This window comes from Choloepus didactylus, chromosome 24, assembly GCF_015220235.1.
Source record: "Choloepus didactylus isolate mChoDid1 chromosome 24, mChoDid1.pri, whole genome shotgun sequence".
NCBI lineage: Eukaryota > Metazoa > Chordata > Mammalia > Pilosa > Megalonychidae > Choloepus > Choloepus didactylus.
In genome coordinates this window covers 3,904,696-3,926,374 of record NC_051330.1, presented here as the reverse complement: position 1 = coordinate 3,926,374, position 21,679 = coordinate 3,904,696, and the positions used below count along the sequence as shown (strand labels likewise).

Here is a 21,679-nt window from a genome sequence, read left to right as displayed (position 1 = left end):
TGTGCTGCAGACATGAATGGAAATGGCAGCTGTGAATTTAGAGTTTTCAGATGAATTCAGGGGATCATTTTCCATTTTATTAAAGGCAATATTTCTATGGGAAAAAGCACATTGTTCATTTCATCTACTGTATCTTTGTGTTCATTTAAAAGATCTCATATCCCGTATTTGTTTAAACTGGGACTCCTGTATTAAACTTCTTTGTAGGACAAACACCAAAATGATTCCTTCTGCCAACCTCCTACCTAGAGATTATCTTCATAGCAATGGCCTCCGTTAGTGGCATTGAATTAAAGAGAAAGTAATTATTTGCAATTCAATTTAATTTCTGAATATAAGGGCATGGTCACATAAAATTGAGGTTGAGAAGTTTTCTATTAAATATTCTTTCTTTTCGTACTGTCCCTCTGGCAAAGGGAGCATTCCATATCAGTGCCTGTCATCATAAAGGAAAGTTTGTCATCAATGTGCTACTTCTATAATTAATTTGGGCACAATTTGGGTTTCAAAGTCTGAGTCATTTGAAAATGTATTTGCAGTCATGACTGCCTCTCAAGGGGTCCTTGAGTTAGCGTACACCAGAAGTCCACTTTTTGTCTTCTCCCAGGAACTCGTGCTAACCTGTCATTGTACCAGGTCCGAGTTGTTTCCTGTGGTCAGTTGGTCATAATGTCAGCCCATGAAGCCATGTTGGAGGCTGAGGGACACATGTGGTGGCTGTGACAGTGGAGTCACTATCATCTAATTCCTCAGGTCTAATTCCAGACGGACTACGACCATATTACCATGCACTACTACTGTGCCTGCTGGAAAATTTGACTTGTGGGCATCAGAATCCAGCTGAAGAGAAGCAGCACCTGCACATAATCACCTGATTTCCCATCGTCAGGTGCATTGGGCCTACTAGGACCTAATATCCCTGACTTCCTAAGCGCAGACAGTTCTCAGCCACAGATGGCACTGCCGTGTTTAGAAATCTGTGTTTGCCTTGTCATTCTCCCTTGGCTCTATCCAGCATTGTCACCAGCGTGGACTCACGGAGTCTTTTGGCACCACTGGATTTTCTGGATTCTTTGTCTCAACGTTTGGGCAGTTTGCCCTGCAGCCTGGGGCAGTGACAGAGGTCCACTTTCTCTATGTCCCATTAGATATTGATGGATTTTCAGATCATCTTTAAGCAAATTCTTGAACAATATTGTCAGACCCCAGAAAAAAGAGTCTAACATATAGAAGGAGTGTCTGATCCAGGGGCCCTGCTGCTTATCTCACAGAAAATAGGTGCCCCCTAAACTAAAGAATGAAGGTGGTTCAAGGCTATTTCAGTCACAGTGGTGCCCCAACCCCAAAAGGTGGGTAAAAGCAAGGTCAAATATGTCTAAAAGACCAACAACTGAAAAGGCCTGCTCTCCCTAGATAGATAACGCAGCTGCTTTTCTGAGAAGAATAATGGGCTAGAATCCTAACAACCTATCAGCCTAGAAGTTGATAGACACCCACCCAATCGAGGCACAGGACGCACTCAGCAGGCACCCTGCTCCCCCAACACCCTTCCCTCCCCAAGTGGGTTTTTTTCCTTTAAAAAATGCTGCTCTCAGATAGAGGGCCAGAGCCATTTTTCCTTTCTTTCTTTTCTGATAGCTCCCTCCTGCTTTCTTCTGCTTTCTTCCTCTAATAAACCTTAAACTCTTTACTTAAACCATGACTTGCTGTGTTGTGTGGATGCTTGAATATCTCTGGACCTAACAAATATTTCCAGGTGTGTCACATGCTGCATCAAAAATCCAAAGCAGGCCCCTTCCTCATGAGTAGATGGGCCAAGGGGCAGGACTTTTTGTCTTATTGGGGTTGTTCTGTCATGCTCTGGATTTTTGAAACTCTAAAAAGTTCACCATAATGGCAGGTCCTTTAACACTTGTAGAGTTTACTTTCCACATTTTTGCAAATGATTCCAGGTGCCAAAAACAGTAATGGGTGTTGTGTGTGCATGAAATGCCTTTAAATGTGAACTGGAGGGAGTTCTCCCATCATCCGAGGGACCGTGCGTGCGGAGCGTGGCGTTCATGAAGAGGACACCTGCCAGTGATAATGAGGAGAAGCTGGGAAATTCCAAAAACAGAGAAGACTTGGATGAAGTGGGTGTATCAACTCAGTGGTATATTAGGGAATACGGCTAGGAGTCTACCTTTGTATTACGTAAGGCCTTCCTCCACTTGTGTCTCCTTGTTTCTGCATGTCTCCTCACTGTAGATGGACACAATACTATTATCACCTTTTTTTAGAGATAAGGGGGCTGAAATTCAAAGAGGAAAAGATAGTCCCTAGCTTGCTATTACTCTATATTAAAAGATAAATTGTAAAACTTACCAAAAGTAATGCAACCAAAGAGAAAGAAAATGAATTTTCTTCAACATCAAAGAGAATTTGAGGTTTGAGGACTTTGTTTCTTTTCCTCTCTTTCAAATCTTGGCCCTGCCATAGCAACATATGCATATTATGATCAAACCATCAAATATCACAGATAAAGATAGAATCCTGAAAGTTGTGAGAAAAGCAAAAAAGCATTGCAACAAAATGAGATGCCAATAAGAATAAATGCCAATTTTTTTCATCAGAAACCCTGTGGCCAAGGAGGCAGTGGTATGACACATAAATAGGTAAAAGGGGGAAAAAAGATCAGGAAAGAATTTTCTATCTAGCAAAACTGACTTTCAAAGTGAGGGAGAACAGGAAGCCAAGTATGTGGGGGCCATAAGGTCCTGCAGCCTCATTAGGGGGCATTTACTTGGAGGATCTGAGAGCAGGGACAGGAGTGGACATTTGCACACTGGTGTTTATGGAGAGTGTGCATGATTTGCAATGGGTGCAGCTGGCCTAAGAGTGCATCAGCTGAGGAATAGAATGGTGAACTGTGGTGTGTGCATACAATGGAATATTGAGCAACTGCGAGAAGGAGTGAAGCTGTGAGACACAACGAGGTGAATGGAACGTATAGACAGCATTTTGAGTGAACTATGCCAGAAACAGAGGCAAACACTATAATGCCTCACCAATGTGGACTAACTACGATGTAGAAAATCAGGATTGAATCTTAGAACACAGCTTATCAGAGGAACACTTATAATACGACTGTGTTTTAAAACTTCAAATTCCATGTGAGACCAAGGGAAGAGATGTTTAGTTGGTGCAAGATCTATATTTCCTAAACAATATTACTTGTACAGTTTGTTCAAATACCATAATTACATGGAACTTTTAATAGGAAGTGAGACCTGGTAGGTTTGCATAGGTTAGTGTGAAATAGCAACACATCCCAAAGTAATTGGACAGAGAATAAAAATATACATGCAGGGCCTCCCTGAGGAGCTGGGAGGAAATACAGAGGTGTCGGGCTTCCTCATCTGGATTGTTGCTGATGTTCACACAAACACTGGGGACTAATGGCTTGACATACTGAGCATTCTGTCTTTTGGCTTGCCCCTATGAAGTTTGTTATTGCAAAGGAGAGGCTAAACATGGTTTTAATTGTGCCTAAGAGTCTCCCCCTGAGTGCCTCTTTGTTGCTCAGCTGTGGCCTCTCTCCCTCTAATTGAGCCACCTTGGCAGGTGAACTCGCTGCCCTCCCCGCTACGTGGGATCTGACTCCCAGGGGTGTAAATCTCCCTGGCAATGCAGGATATGACTCCCAGGGATGAACCTAGACCCGGCATCCTGGGATTGAGAACATTTTCTTGACCGAAAGGAGGATGCGAAATGAAATGAAATAAAGCTTCGGTGGCTGAGAGATTCCAAATGGAGCCGAGAGGTCACTCCGGTGGGCATTCTTATACATTATATAGATAACCCTTTTTAGGTTTTAATGCATTGGAATAGCTAGAAGTAAATACTTGAAACTATCAAACTCCAACCCAGTGGCCTTGACTCTTGAAGACGCTTGTATAACAATGTAGCTTATATGGGGTGACAGTGTGATTGTGAAAACCTTGTGGATCAGACTTCCTTTATCTAGTGTATGGTTGGATGAGTAGAAAAATGGGGACAAAAATCTAGGTGAAAAAGGGGGGGGGGTGATTTGGATGTTCTTTTTTACTTTTATTTCTTACTCTTATTTTCACTTTCTCTGGCACAAGGAAAATGTTCAAGAAATGGATTGGAGTGATGAATGCACAACTATATTATGGTCCTGTGAACAACTGAATGTACACTTTGGATGACTGTTCAGTATGTGAATAGATCTCAATAAAATTGAATTTAAAAAAAAATGAGGGAAAGATTAAGATATTCCCAGATAGACAAATGACAGGAGAGTTTGTCACCACTAGACTGCCCATACAAGAAATACTAAAGGGAATTCTTTGGTTGAAAAGAAAGGGCCCTAGAAAATAGATCAAAGCCTCTGGATAAAATCAAATCTTTGGTAAAGCTAACAACATGAGTAATACAGCTGTCAGAACTCTGGTATTTTTGGTTTATAACTCCTCCTTTGTTTCTTACTGAATCAAAATTAAAATAAATAAAAAGTAATGCTAAATTAATGATTTGGGACAGGTAAGGTATAAAGATGCAAGTTTTGACAAAGGCTACATAAAGGCAGGGTGCTGAGTGATACATGAATATGTGTGCTGTTGATGTTCATTTGGTGTCCAAGCAAAGGACATATTTATAGATTTAGGATATAAAATTGAAGGGTAACCACAAAGAAAATATTAAAAAAATATGCACAGAAGGAAATGAGAAGGTACTATAAAGGGTTCACTAAAAAGATCAACTGAAAACAAAAATAGGCAGTAATGTAAGAATTGAAGGACAAGAAATGTAGAAAACACCCAAATATTCATCAGCAGATGAATGGATAAACAAAATATGGTATATTCATACAATGGAATATTAGTTCTAAAAAGGAATGAAGTTCAAGTACATGCAACTATATGGATGAACTTGAATGTATCATGTTGACTGAAATTAATCAGACATAAAAGCACAGATGTCATATGATTCCACTTATATGAAATAACTAGGACATACAAAGTCATTGAGATGGAAATTAGAGTACAATTTAGCAGAGGGTGGTGGGTGTGGAGAGAGTGGGGAATTAATGCAGATGGGTTTATCGTTTCTATTTGAGGTGATGGGAAAGTTCTGGTAATTGATGGTGGTGAAGCTGGTACAACATTGCAAATGTGATTAATCCCTCCTGAATGCAATGCTTGGGTGAGATTGAGATGGAAAAGTTGATTTTGTATAAAGATCTCCACAATTTAAGAAAGGAGCAACTAATGAGACAATGCAATTAAATGCAATACATGTTCCTGGATTGGATCTAAAAATGGTGGAGGAAAGGCTCAAAAGGACATGGTTGGAAGATATGAAGAATTGTAATATAAACTGTATGCTTTATATCAATGTTAAATTTCTGGAAATTGATAAATGTACTTAAGGTGGTTACAAAACTGGAAATTGTTGTTCTTAGACATGTAGGGAAGTACTATGTGTTCATAGTCTACTCTCAGTGTTTAGAAAATAAATAGAAACATAGATGATAGAGATGTAGATAAAGATATATGATAGAGTAGATAGGTGAAGAGAGAGAAAGAGATAGAGAGATTGAGAGAGAGAGAGATGATACAGCAAATGTTCCAACATGTTACAATTGGTGGATCTGGGTATCTGGTGTGGGGGTGCTATGGAGTTCCCTGTAGGGGCTTTGTATTATTTTTGCAACTGTCTTGTAATTTTTAAATTATTTCAAAACAAAATGTTTAAGAAAAAATGTTAGAGCTTACAATATCTTATGTGGAAACAGCAGCTCTTGAACGATAGAATAAAATTATTTAGAACAAAAAAAAATCATATGAAGTAGATTTAGGAGCAAAGAAATTTATTACAGAGAAAGAGGAATATTACATATTTATAAAAGAATTAATCTAATGGGAGGAGAAAATGACAAATCCTCCAGTATAGTTTGGCATTTCAACACCCCTCACTCAGCAGCAGAAATAATGCCTGAACACAAAATAAACAAGGGTACAGAAGAACTCACCAACACAATAACAAGTCAGTCAATGCAATCAACCATTGCAACAGGCTAAAAAAATGCATAACCATATCAATTGATACAGGAAAAGCATTTGATAAAATTCAGAAACCATTCATGATTTTTAAAAAGCTACCAGCAAACTAGATGTCAAGGGGGAATTTCCTCTACTTGATAAAATCTACATAAACAACAACAATGACACAAACAAAACCTACAGCTGATATAATATTTAAGAGTGAAAGAGTGAACGCTTTCCTTCTAAAATCTGTAAAAAGGCAAGGATGCCCACTCTCACCAATCTTTTTCAAAATAATATTGAAAATTCTAGACATTGCAATATGACAAGTAAAGGAAGTAAAAGACATAGTGATTGGAAAACAGTCCTCATTTCAGTGGGTTTTCCTTCCCAAGGCTTCATTTACTTCACTCTAATGTGGCATAAGAGTCTGAGACACTGAAGTGACTCTTCCCGTGACCTTACCCCACCTGAGCACATGCAGGGATTGGATGTGGCAGGGGTGTGGGTAGTGTGTTAAACTTCAGTGAGAGGGATGAACCTATTTAGATAAATACTTTCCTTATGGATTAATGTGGGAAATCTTGGAGGCAGTGTTTGTGCCTCAGAACGTTCCCCATGGGAAGAACCGAGGTTGCCCGCAGCACCTGGAAAACATCTCCTTATATTGGTTATTATCCTTTCCCTATTTTACCCTACCCAAACCATCCATCCTACTCCGAGATTACTTCCTGTGCTTGAGTCAAGCTCTGCTATGGGAGAATTTATCAAATTGAGGAGTAATTTAAAGAACACAGCTACTTGATAAGAAATTATCCAACACATTTTCAAATGATTCAGAATTTGAATCCAGAATTTGTATCCAATCTACTTAGAGAAATTGAACAGAAGCATATCAAATTGTGGATTGATCTGAAATTTACCAAGGCCAGAGATATTGATAAAATGAATGATTAAATTAGAAATAACCATCTAAAAGTTTATGCAAACATGTCAAATTTTCCATCAAAAAGGAATCAGCAATATCTCTTTGCACTACAATTCATATAACAGACATTGCTGCTAAAATGATTTAAAGCAGAATTTGGCAGAGGACAGCAACGTAAACAGATTTGGTGTATTAGATTTTGGAACTGAACAAAAAGATAAATTTGGGGTATTAGGTAATGTTCATGATTTCTAAAAAAAAAAATCATCTGTGACAAGGTGGGGAGAGAAATGGGAATTCAAACTCAACCATGGAATTTCCTGTTAACTTCAGGCACGTAATTAAACCTCTGGTTTCTTAGGGAAAATTAATTTTTTTCCTAATAATTGATGCAGCATAACTAGAATGAAGGCTGTGCTGCATAAAAGGTGCTGTTCCAAAGTATCACTTTTCATGAAATAAACACAATTGAAGAGTGCAATTGTGGAGTAAAAGGATCCATATTTATTTAACGGAAATTCCATCCAGATCCATTGCTTAGGTAAGTGAAACTCCTGTGAATGAGCTGCTCTATAATCTAATTAAAGACAAGTTTAATGGTGTCACAGTAATTGTGATCAGTCTATATGCAGATAGAATACAATAGGTGTAGAAACAAATCAGAAACTTGCTTTGTTCATCTAAATTTATGTATACTTGATGATAAGTAAATCAGGCATATCAGGTAACCTATTGTTTTTATCATAGGCATTTGGCTGTAAATCCAAAGGTTAAGAACTGACAGAATAAAAATTAGCAAAGTAATGCCTATACTTAGTGATCACAGACCAAGTTATATTCATTTAGATAATTGCAAAACTTTGATGATTTTCATAATGTAAATATAGACAGTTAAAACTTGTTAACAAAAAACATGTCCTGATCCACAAAGAAGTAATGAATTGGATGGCTGAAAATTGCAACCAGGTTCCCAAATTATTCAGAAACTCTTAATATTACCATGTTACACTGTAATTAGGCTTTACCCAGAACATTCTTTAGAGCCTCTCCCACCTCCTTGTTCCGAAGGCTGTATATGAGTGGGTTCAGCATGGGGGTGAGGATGGTGTAGAAGATGGAGAGACCCTCGTCTTGCTCTGAGCTATGCAAGGCACTAGGAATCATATAAATAAACATGGTTGGACCAAAGTAGAGAAACACAACCATCAGATGGGAGGAGCAGGTGGCAAGAGCTTTATTCCTTGCCTTGGAAGAATTTAAGCGGAGAACACTGAGGAAGATGGATATGTAGGAGGCCAGAATGAGGCCAAAGGGAGTGAGGAGAAACACAATTCCAGTAACAAATATGACTTTCTCATAAGTTGATGTGTCCTCACATGACAGCTTGAGTAATGCCTGCAGTTCACAGAAGAAATGGTGGACTTCTCTTGAACCACATATTGGAAAATTCATGGTATATGCTGTTTGGATTAAAGCATTTAGTGCACCCCCTAACCAGGACACAGTGGCCATCTTCAGGCACACCTGAGGATTCATAATGACCACATACCTCAGAGGGTTACAAATAGCCACATATCGGTCACAGGCCATCAGAGTGAGCAGAATGCATTCGCCGACTCCAAGAGTTGAATGGAAATAAACTTGAGTCGCACAGCCAATATAAGAAATAGCAGACGTCCCGGAGAAATAGTTGGTGAGCATCTTGGGGACAGTGGTGGAGATGAGGGAGATGTCCATGAGGGAGAGCTGGCTGAGCAGGAAGTACATGGGGCTGTGGAGACGGGGATCCAGAGAGATGAGGAGGACCAGGGTGGTGTTTCCTGTGATGGCAACAACATAGACGAGGAGAATTGTGCAGATGAGGAAGCCAGCATGCCTCGATCCCGGGAACAGTCCAAGGAGGGTAAAACCTACCGCAGAGGTCCCATTTCTTCTCCCCATGTTTTCTGTTCAGCTAAATGAATGAAAGGGAGAAGTATGTCAGTGTACTCTAAGGCAAAATTATTTATAAAGGAAAAAGATTTTCATGTAATGACTTTGTGATAAAATTATTATCCCCAATTTTCTCCTAAATTTGACCCATCCTTGAAGAGAAACAAATTAAAATTAGTATTAGTATTTATTAATGAACATAGTAATAAATGCCAATAAAATATGCATTCAAGAATGATCATATCCATAAATTCATCACAATAGCTAGGCCTGTCCTCCCTATCTGTACAATGAAGTTTATGAAACTTGAGAGGTTTATTATGAAGTAGCTTTCTACGTGCAATAATCTTGGTATGCAATTCAAATGTTGATACTTCAGGATTTTTGTAGTCCTATATTTCTGTTGCTTGGGATATAATTGAATTTCAATGTGATTAACCTCAACAACTGTGATGGAGCACAATGAGATTTGCATAGCATATTAGTACTCAAAATTCCAGTTTTGGAATTTATTTCACTCTGTGCTGGATGACATCCAAGAAACATGATTATTGCTTTGTCTTCATCAGTATCTAGGCAGCTAACCAGGAAAGTGAGGCCATAAGCAGCAGCTCACCCAGTTTTATTGGAGAGGCTAGTTCTCCACCTGCTGATGGGAGTGTTCAGCAGGGCAGCTTCAGGCTACTGAGTGACCCCCCGTGATCACTGGGGTGAACCATCTCCAGAGCACTGAGAGGAGGTGTCGAGAGAACTGCAGTCACTGTCCACCCCATATCTTATGGTCATCAGAAAAATTCCTAAAAATAGCTAAGTCTGTCTTCTCTACTGTACAATGAAGATTATAAGAATTGAGAGGTTTACTATGAATCCAAAACTGAGCTACATTTACTTGCTGGTTGCTCCTATATGGACAATCCCATGCATTTTCAAATATGTCATGTGTCCTTCCATTAGGAATGGTACATCTCACATCTAAATATTAAGACCCTTCTCCATTCCTGAATGAAGGCAGTTCTTTCAGGTTGCACAGTATATACTTAAAGAGATTGCAATATTTTTGTGTTTTTTTCAACTTATACTAACATATACTACAATTCTTGCATCATCCTGGGAATAATGTGGCACCAGTAAGACTTATAAAATGCCAGACTTCAGCAGATCCATCTCAGGTCTCTCCTATTTCTATTCTTACCACTTTTACTTAAGAAATAGTGAGTGAGCACCTGCATGTTCAAGGCACTATGCTAGTTGATATGAGAAATATGAGGCTTAATAAGAAATGGTACTTTATGGAAATTTAAGGCTTAGTGGCAGAAATAAAAGAAAAATAAACATAGAAATAATTCTGACACAAAGCAGAAATACCAGTGATAAATCTGCTTCTCTTCTGCCATATTTTCAGCTCTTAACTCTAACTGTACATCTATATCTATACAACATATTTTGTGCTGAAGGACTAAGAGGATCAAAGTGAAAAGGTACACAAGGGAAAGTCCTCAGCCCCTGCCACCCAGAAGGAGATGTGCAATCTGCCAGACCCCTGAGCCCATGTGTTTCCAGCTCACCCAACTGCCTCCATTTCTGAGATGCACTGAATGTATCAAAGGCAATACAGGTATCCAGGACTGAAAGAATGACATCCTAAGTGCCTTAGACTTTAGTTAGTCAAGAATGGGAGTGAGTGGTGATTCTCTGGTGAAGTCAGGGGATGAACAAAGTGAACTTGTCTTGTGGAAGGCCATGAAGGAACTGGAGAGCATGCTGGATGATAGAGCTAAAGGTACAGTCCTGCCCTATTTCATTACAACCAACAAACGCATCTACATACAGCCATTCTATTTCACTGCTTCATCTACTCCATTGACCATATGAGCAAAAACCTTAGATATAATATATATCTCAAAAGGAAATCATTGGCAGATTTTTATGCCATCATCATCACCTCTTACACTGAGGTCATATTTTGTTCCTCTGTATCCTACTTCTCTGACAGGTGACATGATTCTCACATTACCTGCTTTCTTGTACTTCAGAATCCATAACCAAGCAGTTTCCAAATAGTAGTGGGGTTTGATATTTAGAAGAAGTAAGTGAAGAATTCTAGCCCTGTGAAATCAGTGGCATTAATAGCCCAGAGAAATGTCTTTGGGGACTTCTTTCCCTGGTCTTCAATTAGTTTGAGTTTTCTTTTTTTTTTTCCAACAGATTGAACTTTCCTTGGAGTAATTTCCAGAGAATAATTACCTGCTCCTTCTATTTGTTCTTTTGAGAATAGTAGTATCTTCCTCCTTCTCAGCTCCAGCGTGTCCTAATAATTACGCTGTAACTGTTCCTGGCTATATGAAATAAACAGAATAAGCAGACTCATAGAGATAGTGGATTCCAGGGGCTGCAGAGTGAGGGCAATGGGTTGTTCTTGCTCACTGGATGCAAAGTCTCTGTTTGAGGTGATGAAAATCTTTGGGAAATGGATGGTGGTGATGGTTGCACAGTATTGTGAATGTAATTAATACTACTGAATTGTACACTCAAAAGTGATTTAGGTGGGAAATTTTCAGTTGCATATATGTTACTAAATTAAAAATTTAAGAAAAAGAAAGCCACCTTCCAGAAATTATAATTAGAAACCTGGCAGAAAATATATAAAATGACTATTTTTAAGGTAATAGAGAAAAAACAATACAGACTGGACTTGAAGGCCCGTGAATCATGAGAGAAGGGAAGCAATAAAGTATGGTCACTCTTTGAAGAGCATTTTCAAATCATGATCTGGGGGAATAGAATCCATGATGAAAGCGAGGGATCAGAGGAAAGATTTTAGGGCTCTCAAAATGACTGTGACTTAAGGGACAAACTAAACTCTCTACTCAAAGGTAAGGACACCCAAAATCCATGTATAGATCCCCTTCTAGACACTGGAATTGCAGAGATAGGCACAGAACAACATCCAAGAACCCAAACAGAAAAAAAGAGATGAAAGTCAAAAGAGAGAAGCAGAGCGTTCTGACACCACTTGATGCTGGACAGTGGAGGCTGGAGTTCATGTCCATCTATCAGGAGAGTCCCCTGTCAACACCCCGGAGGATCACTGGGTCCTCCCAACAATGTTTCTGTTCAGCCCCTTGGATATACAGCTGGTATGGAACAGGGAAATCTGACTATTCAATTAAAACAAAGCCTACTTGAATGCCGGTGGTAGGTTTTGACATAATGTTATTTCTGCCTAGTGTTTGAAAGTCAAAGTAAAGAAATTCAATGAAGCACTGGTAAGTGATGCAGGTCATGATGACACTTTAAGGTAGCCAGCTGTCTCACCAATCAGTGACATGCAGGAATGGATGTATTCGTTTCCTTCATCCTTACTTACTGTCCATTGGAACCACAGACAAGGGAATGGACTTGGGGAAACCAGTCGGGAAGGAAGACCGCGTTGGACTTGACTCCAGTCTGGCACCAGGAAGAGACCTGAGTGGTGTGTAGTAAGTGGGGGGCCAGCACTTCTTTATGGTAGAACAAGTTGAGACCCCATGAAGGAGATAGAGGTTGTAGAATCCTTAGGACAGGAAAAGGCAGCCCGGAGTAAGTGGAGGGAGGATAGATGCTCCATTTCCTCCATGCATGAGGGGAAATATCCTGGAATTGTGCAAATGAAGAAAAGGATCTCAAGTCTAAAGACAAATTTCACTACTCACCTGAACCACTCCCAAAAGATTAGGTCACCTTAACTGACATTCTCACCATTTCTTCCATTGTTTCTTCATATCTGTTCTCAGGGTTGGAATTTTATAGTTATCACTGTGATTATTTTAATATTTGTGTTCAAGATCATAGTGTGCGATCTGTGATGACAGTGGGTGAAACAATTTTGGTAATAGTTACTTTTTTTACACAGAACAGAGCTTTAATAAAATTAGGGAAAATACTTTTAAAATTTTATTTAAAAAATGAATAACAATAAATTATAATGCTTCCTAAGGACTTTTACTAGGAAACCTATCATGTACACCCAACTTAAAGGCTATAAATATTAGCAAGTATATCCATAAGCCATGCAATATTAATCTTAAATCACATAAATTCTAATATAATGGGCTCATGACATGTGCTGAAATATATATTTTTGAGAGAATTCATGAGTGTCCAAATACAATGACAAATTCTGAAAATAAATTCTACCTGCAACAACATCTTCCAAAATTAGAGAGAACTTGTAATTAGGTGAACCTTCCAGGAAGAAATACACACTTAAGCTTTGTGTCAAGAGCAGAAACTCTGAGTGCTTGGTCACTGGCCCCTGAAAAGGCCTGATTCTGCATTAAGAATATAAAACCACTGGGTGATTGTAAATATTAAGTTGTTGAATTTCTTACCAAACCCAGTAGGGAAAGTTACTTGCTTGAATCAATCTATTCAACAGATATTCATTGAGACCTTAGTACAGTCATGTGTTGGGCCCTGGGGTACAATGACGAGGGCCACGTGCCTTTGGAAGCTACTCATTTGGTTCTCACCTGTCATTGAATCCTTCATTCATTCTGAAGTACGTATGATAGAAGAAAGCACTTCCTCTCATTTACAGGAAAGGCGAGATTACTAAACTGCACATGCTGATTTATTTTCAGGCAGCTCTTCATCTGAATCAACATATTCCCTTATTTGATTTGGCATTAGAGCCAAGTGTTTCATCTTCCTTTGGCCTTTTATATAATCAACTTCATCCTCTCAAAATAGACTTCTCCTGGGTGTGTAGAAATGGAAATCCATTTTTATGGACTACAGTGGTTATATATCTGTCACTCGGTTGATTTAGTGCTTTAATGGTAAGCCAATGTAATAATTGATGGAAAAATTTTCTGCAAAGTCACTTTTAGATTTTGTTTAAGGAGAGTAAAGGTGGTTGGAAATAAACAAACAACTCATCTAGTGTGATATTCAAAATATTATAAAAGCCATCAATAAATAAGTATGATTACTCAAACCTGAAATGGTAAGGAATATAACAGAAATCCTCAGAAAAATTAAGAACATGATTTTTTCTTAATCCTTAATGCTTTAAACCTTGAATTATATTTGCCCATATGTATGACTGAAACAATTCTGCTGTGATAGTTTTAGAAATTTCCCGTTTATGAAAATGTACTCTGGAGTGGAGAGACCCCTATTCTGTCAGCTAACTTCTGTAATGAATCTCTCAGACACTATTCAAACCAAAAGTGGCCTTCCAGAGGCCAGTTGTGACAGCCTGGGTGAGAACATTGGGCTGAAGGGATATAATATGCACCTATAGTCACAGCATGATTATTAGGACACGCTGGAGCTGAGAAGGAGGAAGATACAGCTATTCTCAAAAGAACAAATAAAAGGAGCAGATAATTAGTCTCCATAAATTACTGAGAAAGTTCAATCTGATTTAAAACAAAACAAAACAAAACAAACCTCAACCTAATTGAAGGCCAGGGATAGAAATCCCCAAAGGCACTTCTCTGGGGCACTAATGCCCCTGATTTCATATGGGCAGGATTCTCCTAAATAACCAAACTCACTACAATTTGTACAGTCCTGGGTTATGGTATCCGGGTGCAACAAAGCAGGTAATGTGAGAAACACATCACCTTTCAGAGAAGTAGGAGACGGGATCAAAATATGACTACACTGTAAGAGGTAATGGTGATGGTGCAGAAAATATGCCTGTGCATCCCTTTTGGGATATGTGTTGTATCTAAGGTTTTTGCTTATAAGGTCAAGGAAGTAGATGAAGCAGTGAAATAGAATAGTTGCATATAGATATGTTTATTGGCTGTAATGAAATAGGGCAGGGCTGCACCTTTAGCTTTATCACCCAGCAATCCAGCATGCTCTCAGTTTCCTGCATGGTCCGCTGTATCACAAGTTCACTTTGTCCACCTCCTGCCTTCACTGAAGATTCACCACTCACTCTCCACACCTGACAGAGTAAAGTCAAAGCACCTGGAGTCTCAGTCTTCCAGTTCTGAGCACCTGTACTGTCTTTTACACATCCAGTGCATCAGAGAAACAGAGGCAGCCTGGTGTGCTGCAAACACATGGGCTCGGAGGTCTGGAAGCTTGCACATCACCCGTTGGGAGGTAGAGGCAGAGGACTTCTCTTTGCAGACCTTTGACTCTGATCTGTTAGTCCATCAGAACAAAAAGTGTTGTACAGATGCGGAAGTACAGTTCGAGTCAAGAACTAGGTATATGGGAAAGAGAAACAGATTTATCATTGGTGTGATTGATTTATGTCAAAATTATTTCTACATTTATTTTTCTTTTATTTCTTCCACTAAATCTAAGTTGTCATAAAAGAACCATAGCTTATTAAGAGTCACATTTCTCATGTCAACCAGCATCTTGCCTTGAACATGCAGGTGCTCACTCAATATTTCTTAAGTAAAAGTGGGAATAATATAAATAGGAGAGACCTGAGACAGATCTGTTGAAGCCTGGCACTACAAGGCTTTCTGGTGTCACAGTATTCCCAGGATGATGGAATTGTAGGAGTATTGGTTTATGTAAATTTTTAAAAATACAAAAACTGTGCAATCTAAGTATATACTGTGCAACCTGAAAAAACTGCCTTCATTCAGATTCATTCAGAAAGAGGTAAGGCTCTTTGGTATGTAGATGTGAGATGTGCCATTCCTAATGGAAGGACAGATGACATATTTGAAAATGCATGGGGTTGTCTATATAGGAGAAACCAGCAAGCAAATGTAGCTCAGTTTTGGACTTCATAGTAAACCTCTTGATTCTCATAATCTTCATTGTACAGACTTAGCTATTGTCATGAATTTTTCTGATGACTGTAAGATACAGGATGGACAGCAATTTCAGTTCTCAATGACACCTCCTCACAGTGCTCTGGAGCTGGTTCACCCGGTGATCACTGGGGGTCATTCAGTAGCCTGAAGCCACCCTGCTGAACACTCCCATCAACAGGTGGAGAACTAGCTACTGCCAATAAAACTGGGTGAGCTGCTTCTTATGGCCTCACTTTCCTGGTTAGCTGCCTAGATACTGATGAAGACAGAGCAATAATTATGTGTCTTGGATGTCATCCAGCACAGAATGAAATAAATTGTAACACTGGAATGTTGAGTAATTATATTCTATGCAAATAACCACTGTGCTCCATCACAGACCTACTGGGGTTAATCACATTGAAATTCAAATTTATTTCAAGCAATCTGAAATATATGACCAACAAAATTCCTGAAGTATCAATATTTGAATTACATAATTAATTACATTAATGCATGTAGAAAACCACCCATGGATAGGATCATTCATTAATACATATTTTACTGGCATTTATCCCTATGTTTATTAATAAATGCAAGTGCTAGTTTTAGTCTGTTTCTCTTTGAGGATGAGTCAAATTTAGGACAAAATTGCAGACAATTTTATCACAAAGTCAATATATGAAAATCATTTTTCTTTATAAATAATTTTCCCTTAGAGTACACTGACATATTTCTCCCTTTCATTTATTTAGCTGAATAGAAAACATGAGGAGAAAAAACTCCACGGTAGGTTTTACCCTCCTTGGACTGTTCCCGGGATCAAGGCATGCTGGCTTCCTCATCTGCACGATTCTCCTCGTCTATGTTGTTGCCATCACAGGAAACACCACCCTGGTCCTCCTCATCTCTCTGGATCCCCGTCTCCACAGCCCCATGTACTTCCTGCTCAGCCAGCTCTCCCTCATGGACATCTCCCTCATCTCCACCACTGTCCCCAAGATGCTCACCAACTATTTCTCCGGGACGTCAGCTATTTCTTATATTGGCTGTGCGACTCAAGTTTATTTCCATTTAGCTCTTGGAGTCAGTGAATGCATTCTGCTCACTCTGATGGCCTGTGACCGATATGTGGCTATTTGTAACCCTCTGAGGTATGTGGTCATTATGAATCCTCAGGTGTGCCTGCAGATGGCCTCTGTGTCCTGGTTAGGGGGTGCACTAAATGCCTTAATCCAAACAGCATATACCATGAATTTTCCAATATGTGGTTCAAGAGAAGTCCACCATTTCTTCTGTGAGCTGCAGGCATTACTCAAGCTGTCATGTGAGGACACTTCAACTTATGAGAAAGTCATATTTGTGATTGGAATCGTGTTTCTCCTCACTCCCTTTGGCCTCATTCTGGCCTCCTACATTTTTATCTTCCTCAGTGTTCTCCACTTAAATTCTTCCAAGGCAAGGAATAAAGCTCTTGCCACTTGCTCCTCCCATCTGATGGTTGTGTTTCTCTACTTTGGTCCAACCATGTTTATTTATATGATTCCCAGTGCCTTGCATAGCTCAGAGCAAGATGAGGGTCTCTCCATCTTCTACACCATCCTCACCCCCATGCTGAACCCACTCATATACAGCCTTCGGAACAAGGAGGTGGGAGAGGCTCTAAAGAATGTTCTGGGTAAAGCCTAATTACAGAGTAACATGGTAACATTAAGAGTGTCTGAATCCTTAGGGAATCTGGTTGCAATTTTCAACCATCAAATTTATTACTTTGTTGTGGATTAGTCAATATTTTTTGTTCACAATTTTTAATTGTGTGTATATTTACATTATGAAAATCAACAAAGTTTTAAAATTATCTAAATGAATGGATATATATATATACACACACACACACACATATATATATATTTACATATATATATATAATTTGGCCTATCATTACATGTAGGCATTATTTTGTTAATTTTTATTGTGTCAGTGGATTTACAGCCAGCCAACTATGATAAAAACAATAGTTTACCTGATTTGCTTATCATCAAGTATAAATAAAGTTAGAGCAACAAAGCATGTTTCTGATTTCTTTTTATACACATTTTTTTCTATCCATATATGACACTGATCACAATTACTTTGACTCTATTAGACTTTTCTTTAATTAGTTTAGAGAGTAGCTCTTTCACATGAGCTTTCAAGTCCATAGGCAATGGATCTGGATGGAATTTTCATTAAATAAGCCTAGATGTTTTTACTCCAAAAATTGCATTCTTCAATTGTGTTTATTTTAGGAAACATAATTCTTTGGAATACCACCTTAAGCAACACAGCTTTCATTCTAGATATTCTGTATCAGATACTATGAAAAAATTAATTTTCCTTAAGATACCTGAGGCTTAATTACATGCCTTAAGTTAACATGAAATTCCAAGGTTTAAGTTTGAATTCACATTTGTTTCCCCACTTTGTCAGAGATGATTTTTTTTGGAAATCATGAATATTACCTAATATACCTAATTTATCTTTCTTTCAGTTCCAAAGTATAATATAACTAATTTATTTATTTGTGGTGTCCTTTGTCAAATTCTGCATTTAAATCATTTTAGCAGCAATGTCAGTTATATGAATTATAGTGCAATGGTATATTGGTGTTTCCATTTTGATGGAAAATTTGACGTTTGCATAAACTTTTAGATGACTGTTTCTCATTTAGTTATTCATTTTATTCAATATCTATGGCCTTGGTAAATTTCATGTCAATCCACAATTTGATATGCTTCTGTTCAAATTCCCTAAGTAGATTGGATAATTTTTTATCAAGTAGCTCTGTTCATTAAATCACTCCCCAATTTGATAAATTTTCTAAAGCCATCAATCTTTCACTCTTAAATATTATGTTAGCTGCAGGATTTGTTTTTGTTTTTGTTGTTGTTGTAGATGCTATTTATCAAGTAGAGGAAATTCCCCTTGATGTCTAGTTTGTTTAGATTTTTGTTTATCATGAATGGTTTCTGAATTTTATCAAATGCTTTTCCAAAATCAGTTGATGTGATCATGTATTTTTTTGTAGCCTATTGTGATGATTAATTGCATTGACTGACTTTTTATTGTGTTGGTGAGCTATTCTATATCCTTGCTTATTTTATGTCTAGACGTTATTTCAATTGCTGAGTGAGGAGTGTTGAAACGTCAAACTATATTGGAGGATTTGTCATTTTCTCCTCCCATTAGATTAATTCTTTTATAATTATGTAAAATTCCTCTTTCTTTCTAGTAAATTTCTTTGCTCCTAAATTTACTTTATCTGATATTTTTTTCTAAATACTTTAATTCCATCATTCAACAGCTGCTGTTTCCTTGCAATGTATTCTAAGAACTAACTTTTTTTTCTTAAACATTTTGTTTTGAAATAATTTCAAACTTCAGTACAGTTGGGAATTTTACCTTGGGGATTATGTTTAGCAGACTAACTCTGTTAAAATTTAGTTTGTTTTCATACCAACTTCTCTTCAACAGCCTATATATATATATACTTTGTGCCTAAATTCATCCTTTGATTTCAGCATTTTCCTCTAAGGGAAGCCAATCTTTGGAGTCGACTTATCTTTCTCATAAATATTTAGCCCAAGAGCATCAACTCCAAGCCTAAGGTCTGTTCCTTTCTTATTTTTTATCTCAAAATAGTTGATTCCATACATTTCTAGGTCCTGCGCAATCTTCAGATACTCTAACATAGCATTACCTTTGAGCCTAACCCTAACCCTAACCCTAACCCTAACTCTAACCCGCGGTGCTCAGTGTGCCACACCTGGATCCGGTCCTCCCACTGGTCTCTGGTGAGCTTGTGCTGGTCCATCACCTTTTGAGGAAACAAGTGCTCAGAGCTGAGGTACCCAGACTTGTGCATTTCTTTGTTATATTCACCAAACTTGGCCTGCACAGCATAAGACCCGAGGAGCACTGCGGTCTCAGTGGGGCAGTAAATCTCATCACTGAGAGTTCTTTCCTTCACTTGGAAGAAGAAAAGCTTCTGTGTGATGTCTTGGATGAGCTCCTCAGACACATCTTCAGGGTAGAACTTAGACCGGAACTTGAACTGGAGAGGGTTCTCCTTTCTGACCTCCTGGGCAGACACCATTTTATCAAGTTTCAGCCAGGTAGGAAATCCTTTATTATCCTCATACTGGAGTCCAAAGTACCACACTTCCCGAAGGCCAATGGTCTTAACCACCTGGTCAAAAAGCTGTTTTCCAGTAGTATTTGGCTGGATAGCAAACTCCAGCTCTGGATCCATGGTGGTAATGCGTACATTGATTGGTTTCGGCATTTTCGGTTCTTGGTGTGTTTTTCTTGATCCTTTGGACATACAGCTCTGCAGTAGTGGTCAAAGTGATTCTTTCAACCCGCGGCGGCTGCCAAGTGGTCCACTGTGCTCTACCCTTTCAGTTTTAATCTATTTTTATCTCTCGGTCAAATTGACCCTTTTGCAAACATTGTATGGTTGACATATGTCTTTTTTATACCTTCTGTCAATCTCTGTCTTTTTACTGGAGAATTTAACACATTCACATTCAATGTAATTACCGATAAGGGAGGACTTACTTTAGCCAAATTGCTGTTTGGGATTTGTAATGCTTTTTTCCTTATTTTTGTTCAGAGTGGTTTCTGACCTGCATGGTTGCTGATGAAATATTGGCACTTAATTTAATGAACAATCCCTTGTGCATGATGATTTGTCTCTCTTACTAATTTAGGTTTTTCTCTTTGTCTAGAGCCTTTGACAGTTTGATAATAATGTCTCAGCATGATTATTTTGAGATAATTCTATTCAGAGTTCCTTGAGATCCTGAGATTTTACATTCATGGTTTCATCAAAATTGAAAAGGTTTAAATCATTATATATTCATATATTCATTCTGCTTCTTTCTTTTTTTTTCTCCTTCTGGGACTTCCATATTGCATATGTTGGTTTGCTTCATGATGTCCCACAGGTCCCTTTGGCCCTTTAACTATTTTTAATTCATTTTTTAAAATTTCTGCTCCTCAATATGAAAAACTTCAGCTGTTTCATCTTCAATGTCATTGATTCTTTTTCTCTTGATGTTCAAATTGGCTGTTGAAAACCACAAATATTTTTTTCTTCTATTAAACTTTTAAGCCCCAGAATATCTGCTTGCTTACTTTTTAAAAATTCTGTCTCATGAGGAAATTTGTACTTCTCTTCATGTAACATTTTCCTCAAATCCTTTGGTTCAGGTAACATGTTTTCATTTATCTTATTGTACATATTTGGGAGACTTGACTTAATGACTTTGTTTAGCAATTTGAATATCTAAGCTGATCAGGACTTTTCTCTGTGGCTTTATTCATTTGAATGAGACATATCTTACTGTTTAAGTGTGTGCCTTATAAAATTTCTTGTTGAAATCTGGATATTTGATTATTTCCTGGATTAGTCATGGAGGGTATATTCTCAAACTTCCCTAGAATTTGTTGTATTTTGTTTGTTCCAACCCATCTTAGCTCTAAGACCAAAGTACACACCAGGCACAGAATTGGACCCAGGTTTAATTGGGATGCACTGACAGGAGATGGTCCCATGGTTGTGGCCATCCATAAAGAGTGAACTGTGCAGCAGAAGACAGTGGTGAGTGCCAAGGGGGTGGCTTATAAAGGCTTAGGTTCACAGGGTGTGACAATGGAGCTTCAGGAGGATCTTGCAAGATTTGGTTATTAACAATGATCAAGGGATGGGAGTTTTAATGTGTTGCTGATATATTCTTTACCCCCTGAGGAGATTTGTTGACCTTTAACATCTGTCCTAGTCATGTAGGCAGCAGCATGACTTGCTATCAATATGGAGGAGTGGGGCCCTGGGGTCTCACCGTCCACCCCACACAGCAGACTATGTTGACCATGGGATAGACAATGCACCCATATTCCACAGCATCAGTATAAGGCACAGAAGAGCACTTGAAGTCCTTCACACCCAGAGAACAACCTCACAAAGAGAT

At 38.4% G+C, this 21,679-nt stretch overlaps 2 protein-coding genes and 1 pseudogene across 2 annotated transcripts; 1 reads left to right on the top strand and 2 right to left on the bottom strand.

The window, feature by feature from the left end:
• Nucleotides 1–7,992: 7,992 nt before the first annotated feature.
• On the bottom strand, nt 7,993–8,919 carry LOC119519771 (olfactory receptor 2M2-like). The gene has a single exon (XM_037817511.1). It carries the CDS (start codon nt 8,917–8,919, stop codon nt 7,993–7,995), a length of 927 nt encoding a protein of 308 aa, XP_037673439.1.
• Nucleotides 8,920–16,436: 7,517 nt separating this feature from the next.
• LOC119519770 (olfactory receptor 2M2-like) lies at nt 16,437–17,357 on the top strand. The gene has a single exon (XM_037817510.1). It carries the CDS (start codon nt 16,437–16,439, stop codon nt 17,355–17,357), a length of 921 nt encoding a protein of 306 aa, XP_037673438.1.
• A 397-nt stretch (nt 17,358–17,754) lies between these two features.
• Nucleotides 17,755–19,995, bottom strand: LOC119519769 (annotated as a pseudogene).
• Nucleotides 19,996–21,679: the final 1,684 nt, after the last annotated feature.

Bases quoted from the DNA above. Each gene is read 5' to 3' on its own strand.
- LOC119519770 (XM_037817510.1), top strand. From the start codon at position 16,437: ATGAGGAGAAAAAACTCCACGGTAGGTTTTACCCTCCTTGGACTGTTC.
- LOC119519771 (XM_037817511.1), bottom strand. From the start codon at position 8,919: ATGGGGAGAAGAAATGGGACCTCTGCGGTAGGTTTTACCCTCCTTGGA.